At 40.3% G+C, this 20,167-nt stretch overlaps 1 protein-coding gene across 9 annotated transcripts in view; it reads right to left on the minus strand.

Moving 5' to 3' along the window:
* HYCC1 (hyccin PI4KA lipid kinase complex subunit 1) overlaps window positions 1-20,167 on the minus strand; it is a 44,208-nt gene that overhangs the window by 21,621 nt on the left and 2,420 nt on the right. For 8 of the 9 annotated variants that reach the window (XM_048070259.2, XM_048070260.2, XM_048070261.2 and 5 more), the window contains exons 2-3: window positions 2,624-2,703; window positions 83-184 (exon numbers count right to left, since the gene is read on the minus strand). In XM_048070259.2, coding sequence (XP_047926216.1) covers window positions 83-184; window positions 2,624-2,674 — 153 coding nt within the window. In that variant the 5' untranslated portion in view covers window positions 2,675-2,703. The remainder of the gene's footprint in view (window positions 1-82; window positions 185-2,623; window positions 2,704-20,167) is intronic. The other variant, XM_066991822.1, reaches the window with a different exon arrangement.

A 20,167-nucleotide genomic window follows, 5' to 3' on the forward strand; every position in this document is an offset into this window, starting at 1 on the left:
AACACAATTAACCAGCATGCAATACTTTACTTTGCTGGCATTCTGTGAAACACTTTGTGTAAGCAAGACCTGATATACTCACTTCACTCTGTGGCTCCTGAATTACTTTGTAAAGAGATGAAATCAGAGCAGTCTTGTCTTTCAAGTTTGTCGCATAGCTGGATATGGATGCCTCTGGCAAGGTCTGGAGAAAAAAAAAAAAGTGTATTATAACTACTAGAAAAAAGCAATTTTTATCATTAAAATGTAACAGCTATGTCAACAATTTTCCATTACAAGTTACTATTCAGAGTTTACTGTAAACTAGAATTTGTTTCATAAGGAAATCCGAACAATAGAACACATCATTTTTTCATGACAGCAAAGTTGCCAGAAGACACCACATTTTTTCATTTTGAAGACAGTTTCATTGAGAAACTAATGACATTGGAATGGAAATAGATAAAAAATGAGAGTTTCAGAAGTGCAATCTCATTGAAAATACATAATATACTGACGAAGCCAGGAAAAAAAAAAATCACAATTCACTTCCCACTCTTTTTGTTAGTGTCAGTGACAACACATGCCAACTATGAAATTTAAATACTGTGAAACTTTGCAGTTTGCAGACCCACACTTTATGACAGTACACAGACAGTGAATATTGTTACAGGATACATTACTACCTGAAAGAACACGAATTCAGGTTGGCATGAATAGCTCTTCTTTAACATGAGCAGGATTTCTGGTAGTACAGATTCCAAGTCTAATCTCTTTAACAACCCTTTGGAAGCTGTACATTTAAACTCACTATTCACAGCTCTTACAGTACTACTTGTCTGCAGTCTTTCAAAGGAGATCGTACTCCATTATACTGATAGGAAAACAAAAAGTGATTCCTAGATTCCTAGCAGACCAGGAAAAAATGGTCAAGTAAGTCCCAGCCCATACTCAAATCAACCAGACCACAATGCATGCCTCGTCCCAAACACTACAAGTATCAGAAGGAGAAAGAAAGAATGGAACAGAAGGCCAGTATCAAAGTTTGGAAACAAATCCAGCAGGCTACCAGAATTTTCACAAATGACCACAAACAGAATTTCTGGGGTTTAGGTTTTTTGTGCATAACTTTCAACTTCTGTTATATAAAATCTTTCAGTTATTCAGTAACAAGATTATTGAACAGAATGCTGAGGGCTCACAGGACATTTCAACAATAGCTTGACATAACCAAAAAGTTACCGAGACAAACACTAACAGAGAAATAAGGTTGGTCTATAATCTACATGGATCCATAACAAAGGTACAGTGCATTTTCCCCTACAGTTACACAACATACTTCGTGTCTTCAGTATCGGTATCTTATTGATATTCGTATAACACTTGAATCTTCCAGTCAAGGTGTTTCAAGAACACAGTTTGGCCATGACCACAAGGGTTTAAGTACGCTAGGGGTTATAATCTTAAGCTTTTATTTCTATGAATGAAGTTTTCAAAGGTATTCAATCAACACACTAAACTTTTTGGCTGTTGGCAGGACAGTGTCCTAACATCAAGGCTGAGAGTATACCTTAATAAAACAGAGCTGTATGACTCGTCCTCTTTTAAAGGTTGGGGCCATTGAATGTGCCCAAAAAAATCTATCACGTTTCAAGACAGAAAATAGTGAATCAGAACGGAGTCACAGAGATGGTGTTTTAATTTGCAACATTTCTTCAAATCACATAAGCAACATTTACACGCTGATATCAAGTTTCTTCTAAAGTAACAGGAGATTGTGGCTTCATAACAACAGAAAATAGAGAAGCTCTGGCTTCCTTAGAGCCAGCTTATCTATCTGCTGTTGCAGTTACCAGATAGCGGCCCAATCACATTATGCGTGAGGAAGTAGTAAAACGACAGTTCCTTACTTCAAAGTTGTCTTTACTGTTGCTAGAGCAAAAACTCTATAAAATAATCAACAATTATATAAATAAATAAATGAAAACACTCGTGTACCCAAGTGTTTTTCCCATGGCAAGTGGAAGGCAGAGATGACCAGTGATGCCTGCTCTCTGCGTTGAGATATTCTCTTCCATAGCTTTTGCCCCACTTAGAGCCGGACCTGATCTAACATAATGACAGTGCGACAGCAGAGGAATGCAACCTGCAAGGAACAGACCTGGACATCTGATTGTGAACAAGTTCTTTGACTGGAAAAAATTACAGTGATCAAAACTACAGGATATAACAGAAGTTCAACAAGTGAACAGCAACTATCACAGTGTTGAATTTTTAATGATAAAACTTAAAGAAGGCACTCCAGACAACGGGTGTTAATTACTCCATACAATCCATAAAAAGGTAAACCATACAGGAAAAAATGGAAAGACTTGAGATTTGGGGTACACCTTCATAGCTTGCAGTTCTTAATTTTTTGCCACAGCTCACAATTACTTTCACTGCTCTGTATCAGGAAGTATGTAACCCCAAAAAGGACAAGGGAAAAAAAAAATCTTTCCAACAGACGTTTGTATACATCAGATTACCTCAGCAAAATCCAAGGTTAGTGGGTGTCTTTATTTTCTACAGCAATCAGGCACTGGTGCATACTGCTCCAGCAGCAGTTCAAAGACTCGTGGCTAAATATCTTACAGTGTATTACCTTGAACTCCGATAACCACTCCTCCACAATCCCAGTATCCACAGCTAACATCTTCCAGCATCTGTTCCAAAACCTTCAGCCTGAAAGAGCAAGCAAACAGTTTGTAAAAACTATGCAGTTGCTGCACTAAACAGATGATGAAAATTAAGTTCCTGGGAATATTTAAAGCATCGTACCATGCTTTTACTCATTAACATTTCACATGCTGACATTATTTTGAACTTTCATTCTACCTCACTTGCGCAAGCTGCTGAAAGCATTAAGCATGGGAGCCTTCGCATACAGCAGTTTAATAAATTCCAAATATGTATTGCGTGGGAAGCTCAGTAAGTCAAAGATTTGCAGAACTGGCATTTTGAAAACAGAAAATATTACCTTCTCATTTCTATTTATTTTTCAGCTTACAGAACTCAAGAGAAAACTGTACAAACTCACTGAAGAGAAATGACAATTTAGTTTTTTCCTTGACAACTGCTATTCCTAACCTGGAAAAGGACACTGAAAGACTGATGGAGACCTTTCAAGCCTCCCCCTCACCACAGCTGCAAGACAATGAGTCTGCAGCCTCAGCATGTAGCCTAAGATGGACTCCCCTCCCCAACTTCCCACACAGTCTCAGACAGAGCAAGATCAGTGGTACCGAGACAAACACAAAAGATGCAGAATGGCCTTGGAAACTCGTTTCTGATTTCCCTTAAGCTTTTAGAAAACATTTTAAAAACAGCTGTTCTTTGGAATGGCTTATTCTGAAACTAAGAACAACATCCCACTAAGATACAAAACTGTTAAAAGTTAAGAGCACGCCTAGGATATACCCCACAGCACATGAAAACTATTTACATTAACTTACAACTTTGTGGTCATGGATTTCAGACAACAACAAATACTCATCTGATGAAATAATTAACACTTACTTGAAATGTTCAGTCATGATACACGTTATCAAGCTCCCCTTCGCTAGTTTAAAAATAGTCACAAAGTTCTGATACCCAAGTATGGGCTTCTTTGAGAAATGACAAGCAGGGAAAAGAGGGAAGTGAAGAATTGCCTCGTATAACACGGATGCAAATTTTTGCTCTGAAATCCAGATTGCAGTGGAATTTTAGAAAGCGTAAATAAAAGGAGAAGAACCAGGCATGATAATAGTGGGAGCTCACTATAAGCCCTCCAAAGCAAGGGAAAAAATTACTTAAGAGAGGCTTTACTTAAAGAGAAAGCTACTGAAGTCTTTCAAGGTATAGTAAGTAGATGATTTGCAGGAATAACTACACAGATATGCACTGCAAAAGCAACGAAACTGGACAGGCTGTCTGGCAACTTCTTGCATCGTGTTCGTAAAAAATAATAGCATAGGCAGACAGAGATTTTCCTTTTAAGAGAAAATAGGCTTCAAGTTCTCCCAAGACTTAAGGCAAGATTTCGTGTCCACTAGTTTCAAAGGCAAAGGTGTTCAGAAGGGCTGGCAGTTTGCTCAAGAAAGAATCATGAAAAACAAGCCCAGATTATGCCAAAGGAAAAGGAAAGGGCAGGGAAGGGGAGGGGATCAGACTATCAGCCTAATCATGAGTTGAAGTCAGGAGCTCGTAATGATCTGAAATTCAATAAAGAGGCACACTGAAAACCAGATCCATTTTAAATTACTGTGAAATACAAAATAGCTATGGTCTATATGGACATGCATTAGAAAGGTCAAAACGTAAACATGAAAACGCTAGGAACACACAATTCTTTTATCCCCTTGGTCAGAGGGAAAACTTTGCTGGAAGAAAATATACCAAAGGTTTGTTTCTGGTTTTGGAATTGGTCAGGTTTTATTTGTTTTTGTTTTTAAATGATGACCAAAAAAAGTCCATTGCAGTTAGATTACTGACATGGTTAGCATAAGCAAAGAAGAACTCACAGCATTACTGAGAAAGAATTTAGCCTGTTAAATAAATTATCTGGTCAGATGAAACCTAAAATCCTTGGGAATCCAGCTACTGAATTCTCCTCTTGCAGCTCCAGAAAGATATGGAAGACTGTGCAAAAAGTAGAAGGACAGTGCTTTCCAGTAATGAAAGCAGAACGAGGGCTAAGGAAGTATAAAACACACAGGATTAGATTTAATTTCTGGAGAAAACAGCAGTGGTAGCTGTAAACACCTAGCAGCAGCAGGTCCATTAAAATGCCTCTCCTGGCAGGTGGAGGGCTGCAGCAGTTCCATTAGAAGGATGCCAGCAGCATCAAGGGAGGGAGACAACAACCCACAGTCAAGCCGGGAAGTGGCTGCAAAAGGTACGAGGTGAGGTGGGCGAGAGAGACTCAATCAACAAATACAGAGCTAACCAGGACCCTCAGCTCAAGTGCAAACAGCTAACTAAGGCAGTGCCTACAGGAAGGCGTGATGAAGCTCTCGTAGCTTTTCCAGGCAATCAGCATGACCGGGTGCCCCTCTGCAGAGCCCGGCTGCTAACACACACACACACCTTGCATGGGGACCGAGAGGGAGGAGGAATTAGAGGTCTGCATGCAGCTGGGTGGTCACGATCTCCCTGCGATCACGAAGATGTGACAGCACAGCTCGCACAACAGAGCCATTGTCACAGCTGGGCACAGGCTCTTTAGGAAGATCGGAGTGGGATGGTGAGGAGGGAAAGGCACCTTTGTTTGGGAGAACAGTAAGGACACGTGGAGCTCTGGCCTAGGATGAGCAATATGCCCGCTGAGTGCTTCGGGGTCACAGATAGGAGGGCAGGCCAACACAGATGGCATTGTGGCAGGCGTCTGCTACTCATTACCTGCTCAAATCAAAATAGATGAGACCTTGTTCATACAACTGAAGCAGCCTCATGTTTACAGGTCCCTGGCCCTCACAGGGATCTTCAACTACCCCACTGTCTCCTGAAATAGAAGCACAGCAGGGAACATGAAACCCAGGAGGTTTTTGGAGTCCATTGATGATAACGTCCTTAAAGGGGATACCGAGGAGCCAACCAAGGCAGGCACTCTGCTGAACCTCATACTTACAAACACGTTAAAACTGGGCAGCGATGTGAATGTCAGGAGCAGCTACAGCTGCACTGACCGTGACACAGGGCAACACAAGATCCCAAGAGGAAGAAATAGCAGAGTAAGAAGGGTTGAAACCCTGGACCTCCACAGACTTTGCCCTGTTCAGACAGCCATGCCTTGGAGTGAAGGCTCAGCCTCAACGGGACACAGCCGGCGTGCTGCGGCCAGTGCTGGGCCCCCGCCACAGCAGACACACGGGAGAGACTTCAGGAAAGGGCCACAAGGATGGTGGGCACACCAGAGCATCTCTTGTCCACACTGTATCAACAAAGAAATAGGAAACATTGTCACGAAGGAAACTCATCTAGCTAAATACCAGTTCTTTCTGACCAGCTCTGATGATCTCTAAAGGTATAATAATGAAGATACAGATTAGCAGCCTCTAGATGAATTAGCTTTTGTGTCAAACCCTGACGCAAAAGGGAGGCTTTCAAACAACACTGTGCTAACAAACACAAAGGCAGGTCCTTCTGCAAATACTGAAGCAACAAATTCATTTCCTACAAAATCACAAGATCTGCTAGCCCTACTTTCATTCCTATGAATGTGGACAAAGGCTTCTGCAATGTCTTATGCCTCAGTAGGATTGACAAGAGTAACCCTTACTAAGCTCCATTAATAGAATAAATGCTTGTGCTCGTATTGACTCCTGTATCAAGGAGTCCTGGATACCTCAGTTCACAGCTGACACCAAATTCATCAAACACTTGTACTATTATTTATTTTTTTTTTTACCTATTTCTGAAAATAACACTTGATAGATCAATAGATTAAAGACATCCAGAGAACACAGGATTTATTTGGCCACTGAAACAATACGAACATCCTTGGCTGGCACTATCCATTGGACCAAGAACAATACTTCAAGACTTAACGACTGTGTATTTGAAGGCAACTCTTTTGGCATACCAGGCAATGCTAAAACATGAATATTGAAATGAAAAGCTACAAAAAGCTGAATTAAAAGAAAAAGGAAACATTTTTGCTGATTGGGTCTTTGATTTTTTACATCATGGAAACATCCCATTGTGAGTTAAGGCAGTCATGATCCGTAAGAGATGCGGACTGCTCTTATTTTACCTTCATGCATCACAAGAAAAACCATATACTCTTCTGAACACCTGGTTTAAACTTAAGCACATACACATCCACAGCAATAAACATGCAAGTGTCATAAATAAGAAATCTTATTTTGAAGACCATGTTTATGATCATCTGTAAGACTTTTCTCTGCATTTAAGAAGCTTCAATTCCACCTATCAGGCGTGGGGGGGTTGTGTTAAAACAGGCAGATAACCTAATGTTTTGCTCAGGATTGCTGCATTTTTTGCTAGTTAGATTGATCATGCTGCACTGCAGCAATGTATGGACAGATCTGGCAAACCCTTCTTGAGACTGTTCTAAAAGAAGCATTAACAAATTTCTTTTAACAATGCATTTTTTTTCTGAAGCTTACGGAAAGTTTACAAAAAGAAATCAACTCTAAAACTGATTTAAAAAAAAAAAAGTGGGCCTAAATAGGGGCTAAGTTATAGCATCTGTTAACCTTCTATGCATCAAATTCCAAGAGGATTTAAAAAAATGTATGCCTTAATTATAGCTCTAGTTGAGTGGATTCAACTCCAACACAGAGGCCACTGTAAAGCACAAGATGCCCCAGTCGCTAAAGAATTAAAGCAACAAAAGTAGATACAGTAGATACAGTAGATACATGCTACTTAAAAAAAAAAAAGTAAAATTATATTGAGAACGATCTTTACAAATACCAAAGCTGTAATGAAAATTCAAACAATACAGCAAGCACTACACAGCATTTCCCCCCCAAACATCATGCTTTAAGGAACATCAGCTTGTTATTCCCTTTGAATAGACCAGCTTTTTCCTTGGCCTCTTCCTTTAAGTCCCTGTATCAGATCTACAGAGTTTGAGAATTTCTTTAAAAATTAATAGTAATAAAATAGCTTTTGTCTATATAATCCTCACAAATCAAGCTTTGACTAAAACTGACCAGCAGCTTTCAATGTCCCCATGCTCCTCACTCCAAAAGCCTAACAGGCAGAGCCATTTGGATGTCCTGATGGAAGATCATTGCAGGAAACAGAGAGAAGTCTCAAAGATTCAAATGATCCCACAAAATTGTTTGTGACGGATTTCAGTCAGGTTGTCATCCATCTGTTGAACTTAATGGTAGACACATATATTATGTGTCTATGTCATACTAACGTTAGACATGTTCTTAGCTTACATCATGCATGAGGCAAAGCAACTTTAGGCAGCTCTCCTTGCACATCTTACCACGTTATTTCGCATTTATCACACGCGTAGGTACTGCAGCCCAGCTAGCACACAGCAAAGTTATCTGTGTATTTTAGCCTGTGAGTTAGAAGCACTTTGGAGAATTTTCCACAAGACTCTCACGTGGATTAGCAGCAAGGAATAGGATTCATACTACATAATAATTAACAAACAAGCTTCCCTAGTAGAACATCTATTTAAAGTAAGCATACATGAAATCATACAGCCCTTGCTAATCTCTAACATCAGAACCCAAAGGAACTCGAGCTCTAATATCAACAAGAAAAGAATCTAACTTACATTCCACTCAGTCTGCAATCCATTTTGATATGGCTTGAGGTAGGACTTTTCTGGATCTGTTCCCAAGTAATAAGCAGACTCTGAGAGCTGTAAATTGATCTTGCTCCATTCTAATACTATAATAAAACTCTCCATATATCGGAGATGGCATTTTTTGCTTTGCTTCAGAATGAATAGTACATCTGAAATAAGATATCAAGCAAGTTTACCTGACAAAAGCAGAGAGTTTTTTCAGAGACTCCTACAAAGTGATTGTAGAGACAATCCTTTTTTCATTACAGCACAAGCACACCGGGAACTTACCAAACTTTTAACAGAGGCAGGGAGAAAATGTTGCTATGCACCAAGCTGGTGGAGAACAAGCCAAGAGGAATGAAGTTATATTCTCTGGCAAACATACTAATGGGTACTGAAATGGCTTTCATTTTCCATGTCACTCAAGACCTTTTTAATCTCCCAGTATCAAATGATGGCCTTGAATCAAGTCACAGACAACACATGCACAGGCTGTTCTTAAAGAAAATTCTCACAATGGGTGGCTTTCCTATTCTTTAAAGCTACCCAACCTTGGTAGAATTTATCCACAGGATGTGTGTATCTGAATGAACTCTGGATTAAGTACAAGGAGGCTGGACTTGGACGAAGAATGAACTCTGGAGTTCTGCAGAACTGACCTTCTGGAGTCACTGTACTAGGCATTTGCTAGTGGAAAAAACAAAACCAGGAGCCAAAAACTGCTCAAGTCCCATCCTCTGGGAACTGCTGGAAGAAGAGGAAAAGCATATATTGTGCCCTTACTTAATATGAAAAGCATCTGTTTGGAAGTTTATGATATTTGCTAAGAAATATTTTTTCTTCATCTTCAGCTACACAGATCTAAGAGCGGAACATGAAGATTTTTAAGAACCAACAGCCAAATTTGGTTCCTAACTCCCTGAGGAGGAACAAAGTAAACTTGTGAGCGTTCTGTTATGATGCACCAGGTCTGTAAGAGTCCAAATCCCCGGTCCTTGTTGATTTTGTATTCTATGGTAGTTCCATTTTCAAAAGTAGGGAACAGCTAATTAGGACTCAACCTTTATTTTTTTTCTTCCCTCCTTTTAAACCCTTTGAAGTGGTACAATTAGCATTGGGAACTTTTTAAATCAGCTCTGTATCTCACATCAGGTTCACTTAAGGACTACAGTCAATACTTAAAATTCATGTTGCTGAATCCTCTTCTCTCCCAACTCTTTTCAGAGACAAAGACAAACCTTGGTAGGCCTCAGAAGAGGAAATGTAACTTGGGCAAGCGTGTTCTTGACTAAATTGTCAGCGAAGTGAATGTATTTTCCTGATGTTAATGCACGGCTTATTCTACTGATACAGTGCTTTATTCATTTATTATGGAATTTCAAATATTGTCAAGCTATCCTGTTCAAACAGATACCTGTTGATGCAGTAATGGATAGCAAATTAAAGTCTGTCAAGAAAACAAACCAATGCTGCTCTGGGCTCCAAAAACCACTCTGGCAAGTTCCACAAACCACAAAGGCCAGGTGTGACTTCTTGACATTTTTCAAATTTACTCTAAGAGAAAGAAACAAAAACCCCATTGTGCTAAGCCTGAAAGTCACATGCTCTATTCAAATACACAATGCAAGCAATGCTCAAAGACTCCGTGTCAAATACTCTCTTATAATTGCTGCCTTCAGTGTAAAAGAAAAGCAACGTCAACTAGCTAGCTATAGTTGCACCAAGCATCACTGGCTCAGGCAAGTCCCTAAAACGACAAGAGAGCTGTTCAGCATCTTCTAACGGGAGAACTAACAAGTGCCAGGGCTCAAAACAAGCGGGAGGAGTTACCGAAAACAATGCAGAGGAAGCATGCATTGAGTCCCAAGTCAGAGTAGGTTAAGTCTACAGAACTGCAGAGAAAAAGAAGCCTGAATGCATTCATGGAAGAAACCGTGCACAGTCATTAAATGTAAGAGCACATCCTCTCATTCAGAAAGCCCAAGTCATAGGGTGATCCCCCAGAATACTCTTCCAGCTTTCCCTGTCACTACATGCCCTGTTTTCCTCTCTAACAACCTATTAACAGCTCTTGTTAGACAGAAACATCTCAAAAATTCTGGTCTGACTCCGTACAGTCCCAACCTCAGCTATCTTGTCTTCACAACTCCTGTGCTGAAGCTATACCAAGACAGCAGTTTTGAACACCCTTGTTTCCAGTGGTTTTCAAAGGTTACTGAACCTTCAGAACTGAAACTGCAGTCAATTTGAATTTCACGTTGCCAGGGCTGTTTTTTCAGTTTTGCTTCTATTTTTCTCCCCAGTCCATCAGCTCTAACCACCTTATTAGCAGGTTACGCATCAGATGAGAGCCAGAGGTCAATGAACTTGTCCACAACAGAGAGTTGAGCAAGATTTCCTCATCTTGTGCATATACTCTTCTTGAATGGTTTACATCTGAGATATGACCAAGTTACAGATCTTTGGGCATCACATGGAAAAAATCCTCCTAAACAGTACTCATAATAGGTTCTTAAAAAAATCACACGGCTAATAATATTGAGACACAGACAATTCAGTTCTGGCAATAGTAGATAATGAAAAAAAATAGTTACACTGAAGTAAGAAAGTGTACATTAACTAAACTGCTCAGAAGCAACAAAAAGCTGCCTTAAATGCAGTTGTTTCTTGTGCTAGGGATACAGCACCATACAATACTGACACTTTGCAGCACAGAAACCTACACAGATTTATTTATTTTTTTTGTATCAAGCTAGAACTCACCCTTCTACAACCCTCAACTTCTGTAAACATGGAGAGGAAAAAAGCAACAGCTGAGCTCATAATGCCATTTACAGGGCTGATAAACAGTCGTATGGGCACACATGACCCAGAACATGTCTGCAGAAAGCCTTCTCAAATCTTGAGCAGAGGGTAGGGTCCCTATAAGCAAACGCTTTAGAAGATTTTAATTCTGACCTTTGGCTGCTGGCAGTTACATCTGCTCAACTTCAGATTAGCAAACAACAATTATAAACCACCTTTGTTCACAACCCACCTTGTACTTGCCCTTTACCAGGCAAAAGATAACTCTTTAAACACAACCAAACGACTCATGCCAGCCAAACGGTTTACCAAGATAGAGAAGTGAGATTTCATATTGATTTATTCCCTTGAATTTATACAAGCTGTAGTAAGTCAGGTTTGTATTGTTAAAGCTGTACAAAAGCAACTCTAATAGTAGGGCGCCAAACTGGTGTAAAAAAAAATGAAATAAAAAAGCTTAGAAGTTATTTTTTTTAATCACACTTCACCATTTCTTCCTTGCTGCCTTCTGCACAAAAGCACACCCTAAGTACAACGGCAGTACTGGCAACAACAGGGTCAGTCAAAACCAGCCACTGGAAACCAATTTGCCCTGGTCACATCCCATTCCCCAGCCTGCACAAGCCCTACTCTGTTTCAAGCTATTTCAGTTGCAGTATATCAAGTGTTAGCTTTTCTATCATCTGCAATATACCAAGAGTTACATCCATTATAGGAAAAATAAAGAGCTATTACTTTCAAAACAGCTGTTCTTAGCAGCTGAAATATACCTGCTTCCTCTTTTGTTCTGGTCCATGCGAACACTACTGTTTACATCTTATTAAATCTTTAAGAAAGAATAGATATAAACAGCATAGTCTTGGAGAACATAAGAGATCTAGATGAAAAATCTTGTCGTAAACTATGTTTGTAGTTATTGTGGGTTAATAGAGTTAACAGTTGAACATACACAAAAATCAAAGTAATAACCATATATGCATCACAAGGAAAGACATTTTAACCTAAAGCAACATTACAGGTAGACCAGCCAAAAGCTTAACCAAACATATCAGAAATAACAAACAGAAATGCACGAAAGGGAACAGCATACTGATACTACTAAAGTCACCCAATCCACACAGGTTTTCCAGGTTTTGCATTAGCCACAAAACCCCGCACTATTCAGATCAAGGTGTTTTCTTTATGCTCTAATAAGAAAGAACTAGAAAGCTTTAGATTTGTCTTTTTTTTTTTTAAAATGTATTAGCACACCTGTGTCTGGAGTCCTACTCCTGTGTCAGAAGTAGGAAACACCACAGGACAGGACACAGTGTTCTTACCACTTCTGTAATGAAATGCAGTGCTGCAGAAGTTACCAAGTTAGCAGAAGCATTCTCTACGCAGCTCCGAGCAAAATACAGTTACTGTCCTCATACACCCTCATTCCACTAAGCCCGACGCATACTACATCACGATGAAGTCAGGAAGTTTCCCTGAAACCCAGAAAACAAAATTTAAAACAGAGATATAGGATAAACTACGCAGAGAGAATAATTATGTTGCAGCTCTTGTTTCAGCGCCAATACAAGCCTTGAGTCAACAACCAACAGTCTCTCCAAGAGCAGAGAGCGTTATTTTGGTGGCGATGCCATGACCTCTAGTTACCTACTTTGCCTCCTCAAACTTCAGTGCTACTACAGCTTACCTTTACTAGTAGTTACTCGTTTAATCTAGCTGTTTGTGAAGTCTGCTTGCGGTAAGCTAATTTTAAAAACAAGTTTTCCTTCCTGTGAAAACGGCAAGTCATCTCAGAGGTCCTTCTGAACTGATCAAATAGAAAGGTGGCAGGTAATTCAGCAGTCGGAAATGCTGTCAATATAAATCACAACAGCTTCAGTATGACCTAAAAAGCATGCAGAGAATTGAGCAGTGGCTGCGCTTCACCTCCAAGTGTCAGCTGCCAAAGGCACAGTTCCAACACCTCTACCACAACGGCGTAGTTTTGGCTAGAGCAAGCAGAAAAGAGTTCATCCAACAAATAGTTTAGTAGTGACTCTTATCAGAAGGACAAAGCTCACAAATGGACAGGGGCTGGAGCAAGCTCTTCACCTTCCACTTTTAATACTCTACACCTTCTACTTTTCAGTAACAACGTGAAGAATGCAACACTTGGCCAAAGCCTCTTCGCTCCACTGGCTGAGAGCAAGATTTTAGGAGGTTCTGCCTACTTCCAACCCTGTTCTTGGTATCTGCTCCTCATCTGTTTTGAAAGGCAGAGACGCCTGCTTACAAGCCAACAGAACCTAACTGTAGAAGACAGTACACAAGACCCATGACTAAGAAATTTTGTAGCAGCTCTTGGGACTTCTTTTCAACAAGATCCTCTTTCTGCCTCCACAACGTGCAGGGAGCTCCAAAAACTGAAAATCAGGTTGCAAAAGTTCCAGGTGCTTCAGAAGTGACTGTTTTATTTAGAAAAGAAATAGTTAAGTTGTAAATTCTATTTTTTTGAAGTAATATTACTAGCATGAAAACCATTGAAAGAGAACTGCCTGCTCTGAAATCACACCTGCCTTTGCCAGCCAGTCATATGTGCCCAGCTGAAAGGTCCACCTGCGGCCTGAACTCCTGAAAGCGTGCACAAGCACCTACAAATAAGAACTATCCTTTCAAAGCAGGTCCACGCATAGCTGAGAAAGCCTAACACACTGTATTTGAAACAAGCATCAAACTATACTATCGGCATAAATTCTGGGATAGGTCAGCGATTTAGATGACCCAGAAACAGACTTCAAAAACTTAGTACCCCTAAGAAGAGTTATTATGGTGTGTTTACCTAGGGCAGACCTGCAGTGTAGTATACTAACATCAACACACACGCTCAAATGTGACTGCAATGAAAGAGCTTGATTCTTATTTTCACTCCAGAGCATTTATTTTATTTTAAACAACTGCTATGACACTTCCCACCACCCTGCTCTACCACTACAACAACATAAGCATTCCTGAAAACTTAATGCATCCAAAATATTACCTCTAGCGTACCATTCTACCATCTCCCCAAAGACCATGAGAGAAAAGCATAAGCGTTACTATCTGCAATACAGCACACATTTTATAGCAAAAAGAGGCTTGTGGTGATCTACCGGTAACTGGTTCGGTAGCTTATTTTGTCATGAAGAAGCTATAGGAAGCTGCGTTTTCCAGAGGAGGGGCACATCAACACCGACAGTAATCTTAGGGCTTGGTTTGCTTTGAGTGGTTGAAGATCGCTCCCTGTTAAGCTGCAGAACAAAAATGATCCATCAATAAATGTACATAATACTACGTTAAATAGCTTCAGGAAAAGGCTCCTTTATCTCCACATGACAGTTTTCTCATTCTTCCTCATCTCTTCCCCACCAAGCTCTCCCACACAAGCCTGCTGTATCAGAAGACTGGACACGCTAATTTGAACGACATTTTCCAGCATCTAAATAGAGCTTTGTGTACTTTACACACTTTATGAACATCAGAAAAACATCATTTCTTTCCTGATTATTTTTTTTAATGTAACAGCAAGACCCACACTTCTGTCTTACTCAGAATTTGGTATGCTTAAGATTTTAAAAAATAACCATAACAGAGCACGCGTATAATTTCTCTTTTCCTATTTCCTTTATTTTCACGCTCATTAAAACTCGAGATGTCTTCTGCTCAAAACAGGCCTGAATTTCTAAGTCTAATTCTTTAAGATTTCTGCACCTAATATTTCTAGAACAAGTGATCGGTACTTCAATATTTGGTTACACGCTCTGAGCCCTAGTTTGGAGCACAGGCTTCAGGACTTCAAGTCTGACAATATTTCTGTAGCCTAACAATAAAGTCGTCGAAATTTGTTTCTGTAATAACCTGAAGTCTATGGAGTTCAACCTGGAACCCGATTCAGTGCATTCTGCTTACGAGAGGCAACTGAAAAGTCATTTGAATTGCAGATGCAATTATGACAATACATGGAAATTGGTCATTGACTGCACATGTATTTGGGACACGGTGGACTCAAATGAACCAGAGCCGAGTGACAGCAGGACAGCTCAGGACAGCTTCACAGCCCTAGGAAGCACGTTACGCTCATGAAAACTGCTGTGCCCGCAGTAAAGAGGAGCTGTAACAAACCAAGAGCAAAGCACGCTACCACGTGAGAGGAAACACCAAATAAAATCTCAGTGAATGGCCACTTTTCAAACACTATGACATTCTTTCCAAGGGGAGAGAGAGATGTAATTGCACGATACAAAAGGATCATAATCCCGTCGTTAAAATCACCAGTCACATTTGAGGAATCTCTTAAAGGGTAAGTGTGGCAGCATTTAGTTCCTGGTGGTTTCAACACCCAGTCAACTTCCTATTCACGCTGTTCAGTCAGCTCCTCTGGTTGCTGTACGAGCAGGGGTTTCTTCTCCTCCCAACGTGAAGAATACCCACATCCTACAAAGCTACTAAATTTATACAGGACGTTCACTTCTCTGCACTGAAAACTGGTCATAAATGGGTGAGTTAAGCGAGTTAGCCCTTGCCACTGTTTCATGGGAACACGGCTGAACTAACAAGCATTCCTTGACCAGAATAGGACATTTTTAAGTACCACTAAAATGGGAACGCATCAAAGACTTCCACGACTTCCTTAAGGAACGAATGTATGCATTATGTATGGGAACTGCACAGTTTAGAGATCTTCTCTAGTTAGGCTAAGTTTCAGGTGAAAAAAATGTGTCAGGTTTTCCCATTACACGTACGGCTTGCCAGCATCAATAGTTTAGCATGAAACATCACCACACAAATAACCATTACATCCTAGTAAGACCTTCCGGGAACCACTGCTAATGCACATGCTTCAGAGACTCTTAAATTTTGATGCAAGACAAAAAGGGTCATATTAAAAATACATACACCAAAAAAAAAGTTACTAAGGCAGCAAAGAAATTCAAAGGAGCAGAGGCTGCATCATGTTAGAGAGCGGCTGAGTAGATTAGCAAGTGCTAGAAGAGTAGTTCTGCTACATTTGCAGAAATTACTGAAAAAGCAACACAACTTGAGCTCACGCCTTCAAGCTATCTTGACCAACTTCAAACAATTCTAGCTGAAAAGAGAATCCAGCTACTTCAAGCAGTATCATTAAGTACTTTGCAAAAGAGATGTTTCCTTTGTTGTGTTCCACAAAGTGACACGACAAATTTGATTGTCTCAAATACAGTGCTTCATGACAGCATAGCAATGCTGTGGTGAAAATACCTGCCACTTACAGTAATGATGCAAAATGCTGCTGAGAAAATGGGGGGAGCACAACTTTTTTTTTTTCCCTCCTCAGCTTTACAATGAAAAGTCAATCACATTTTCTCAAGAAAGAGAGGCACAGGTAAATACTATACAAGCACTCACAAAGCTGTGTGAGCAGATGTACAGAAGTACTGTCAAAAGCCCATCACCTGCTCCTCCGGCTGCTGCACTGGGAATTCAGTTCAAAGCAGGGGGGGAAAAAAAGGAAAAAAAAGCAAGAGCCTATTAGTCTTTCTAGACCTGATATATAGAGTCAATATAATTGGGAGTGTGAGACATGAAAGTGGAAAGACTACAGCTTATTACGCCTAAAAGCTGCAACTGAGTAAAAGTAGTAGCATGTTCCCAGCATGTGACATGAAACCTGTAAGTATTTTAGCACAGCCTCGAGAACAGCAATAAGAAAGGAATTATCTTAACTGAGCAGACAGTCACTGGCTCAGCCAGATGTGCTACAAACCGCAAACTGTAGGAGAATATTCAGAGTCTCACTGCCAAAATGTAAAGTTACTGGAAGGCACATTAAATTGTTGCTTTAGTACCAAACCCCTTCTACCATCGCCCCCCCGTGCTTTCAAAAAGCTTCCCTTCATTAGCCCAACGCAAAGTGTTGGAAGTCACAGCCTGATTTTGCAACCTACTTCACCTCTGGAAGAATACCACAGAAATTCATTCAGCCAGCAAGCACTAAGGAAAAATCTTACCATGGAAAAAAGTTTCCATTTTTTTGCCTGAAGATCCTATAGAGACAGAGACCATACAGCACATCCAGCATGCTTACAGGATAGGCTGCTTGAAAACATTCAACCATCCTAATGTTAAGAGACGGTAGATGGCAATAAAAACTATTAAATGAAGATTCTGAATATTTATTAGGCCAACTTACAACTTTTACTGATATTTGAGTCATTTCCTTCGACACAGCAAATACAATAGGATTAAAAAAATTAAAAGTACAAAAAAATTGTATTTAGAAACAACAATAGATTCCAGTACTTGAAAACAAACCACAATGATATAGCACAGCCTTGTCCATCAACCAGGCATTCATGAAGACCTTTTATTATCCCACATTAGCTTGTGTACAATACTCAGACTGCTAGACAGCTTAATTATTGAGCATTAGACTTAATTCTCTACCTCCAATCAAAAATCTTCCCACAAGAATCTATTTCATTTTGCAAAGGCTGCATATTCAGAGCATAACAGGCTTCCTCCCCCCGTTTCTAAAAGGAAAAAAGAAAAAGGACTGCAATAAGGTATCGTAATAGTAGTGTTTAGTATTAACAAAAATATTAAGGCTGTATGCACTGTTCATCAGATTGGAGTTAGCACCTTGCTGAAGCATAAATATTTATCCAGTGCAAACAGCGGGAGCCCTTAGGAGACAGCAAGGCTTAAAGCACTGAAGTGCGGTAATTAGCATCCAGCGCGGCTTCGGAGCATGCTATGCTATTTTTAATTAAAGGTTAGCTTCAAAATAGAAAAAAGTAACAAAATGCTAATGGTATCTTAACTCTTACCTAAGAGAGCTGTCTGTAACAGCTCTCTAAGCCACCCCATACACACAAAGCTTCTGGCACTAAATTTAGAGTAAGAGTGCTTATTCCAGTCAGGATGGAGAGCAAACACTCGGTGACTCGTGCACCAGCAATAGGCGTGTTTAGCTGTTCAGCCAGTTCTGCTTTTACCTACATCTCTTTGTTGTGCTTTGTTTGCCACAGAGCATTTCTTATCATCGGGGGCTAGAGACAGAAGAATGCAAACATACATCTGCTTTGGAGAGATAGCCCGTTTCCAATCTTCCTCTCAGCAATCAGATGATATGTGACCGACTCTCCTGCAATGTTGATCATTTAAAAAGGAGTAAAAAATGTTTTCATGCATGCTCTCATTTTTCATGGCACTCTCCATACACAAGAGTGATGATTACTGAGCACGGTCCAAATTCCACGTGCTTTATTGATTCCAAATCTAATAAATAACGCTCCTGATAACAACTGTTTATCAAGCACACATTAAATTTGTGCACCATTTGGAATTTACAACCAGGCCTTAAAAACCAAGCCCTTAATGCATCACCCTGAAATAACCGCAGCAATTTCTGCCAGCGGGATGACAAGGACGGGTCACGTCCCGAGCGCTGCAGCGTTCGCGGGGGCTGCAAGCCACGTTACGTTCATTCACTAGCTCCCCAGTTGCTACCAAAGCATGCAAGTTCACGTGGGGATGCGGCTAAAGAAGTCACCATAAGTAAGGCGCCTGACAAGAGTAAGCCAGCACTCTATTTTTATTCTGCTGGTCTCGAACCTGATCCTAATTAGGACAAAGGCTTCACAGCAGTTTCACCAGGAGGACTAAAACACTGAATATCCTGCATTATTTTAGATGAGCAGTACGTTAAAAGCTTGGCTCTTTCAGCTGGCTTTTAATCTAAACCAGAAGTATTTGAGTTTGCAAGCTAGCAAAGTTCCAACACCGATTTGACAGAACCCTAACCACTTACAGTCAGAGCAGATGCAGAAGCAAGACCCTCAGCCTCACAGAACTAAGAAATCATTTTAATGCTGTGCAGAGCTTGAGCGCCCTGGAAGCTTTAAGCAGGGCCTTGCAGCCCTGGCACAATTTAAAAACATTTTTCATACTTGAGTACATTTTTTTCTTCAACTACACTGGCCTGACACAGATTCCAGTCTTCATCCTGACACCACTTTGTTACTGCCTTCCAAGATTATCTCAAGAAGCATTACAAATATATTAATCCAATTTAAGTACCTAATTAACTGATGATAGTAAAACAATGTTTTAATTCCAACACATTCTTCACTCTCAAATGTGCATTTAATACTCCCCATTTCAATTCTGGCAGCTGAAGGCAGCGAGTGGCCAAAAGGGCCGCTCTTTCATAAAAGAAAGAAAATACAGATTTAAAGAAAAGATATGATGCCTACAATTTTACTTGGTGGGTTTGGGGTGCTGGGTTTTTTTGTGTGTGTGGTTGAGCTGTTGTTTTATTTTAAATACTTCCATGATTAAACAGAACAGCATCAGCAAATCAAAAGCTCTAGTTCTGTCAGACAGCAAACTATCAGATTCCAGTACAACGACAAGAACTTCCAAATCCATCCTACCATAACCAAACCAATACGCTGAGCAATAAGTTTTAAGCACATTGTATTTTCATAACACCACATAAGTCTAGGAGGTTACACACTGCCACTCCAGCGATCAAGCTATTACACATCAGTATTTGCACAGTCTTCAATTTGGGAGGGTTTGCGTGCGTTTTTGTTTGTTCTGTATTTTTGTTGTTTTTAAGCGTAGGAGATTTGGGCTCTAGTTCTCCTAACTTCGAAGGAGACAGAGCATACACACACAGCGCAGGTCATATCATCAGGCTTCTCATTTCCTACATAGTGTGACAGGATCTCCTGTTTAAACTTCACGCCTATTACTCTGGCAGACCGACTGCTTGATAACTGTTAGTATCTTCAGTAACACACAAGTGCGGCGACTCATGTGCATAACCCCCATCTATGCTAACAAAAGTACCTGCACAAATCCAGCGGCAGACTTCAGCAAAAGCTTGCACCCAATCTTGCATTTGCTAGACAGAAAGCACTCCAGGTTGTGCGAAGAGGGCATTTACCTAAATGAGGGCTTGGTAATGAACCTGGTGATCCAACTAACGGAGATAAGTTTAATCTGTTCCCAGTGGAGGCACTGCATGTTTGCAGAGCAGCCAGGTGATCTCTGCAAGAGTACAAGACCCACTGCGTTTGA

This window comes from Anser cygnoides, chromosome 2 (assembly GCF_040182565.1).
Source record: "Anser cygnoides isolate HZ-2024a breed goose chromosome 2, Taihu_goose_T2T_genome, whole genome shotgun sequence".
In the NCBI taxonomy this organism is placed as follows: Eukaryota; Metazoa; Chordata; class Aves; order Anseriformes; family Anatidae; genus Anser; species Anser cygnoides.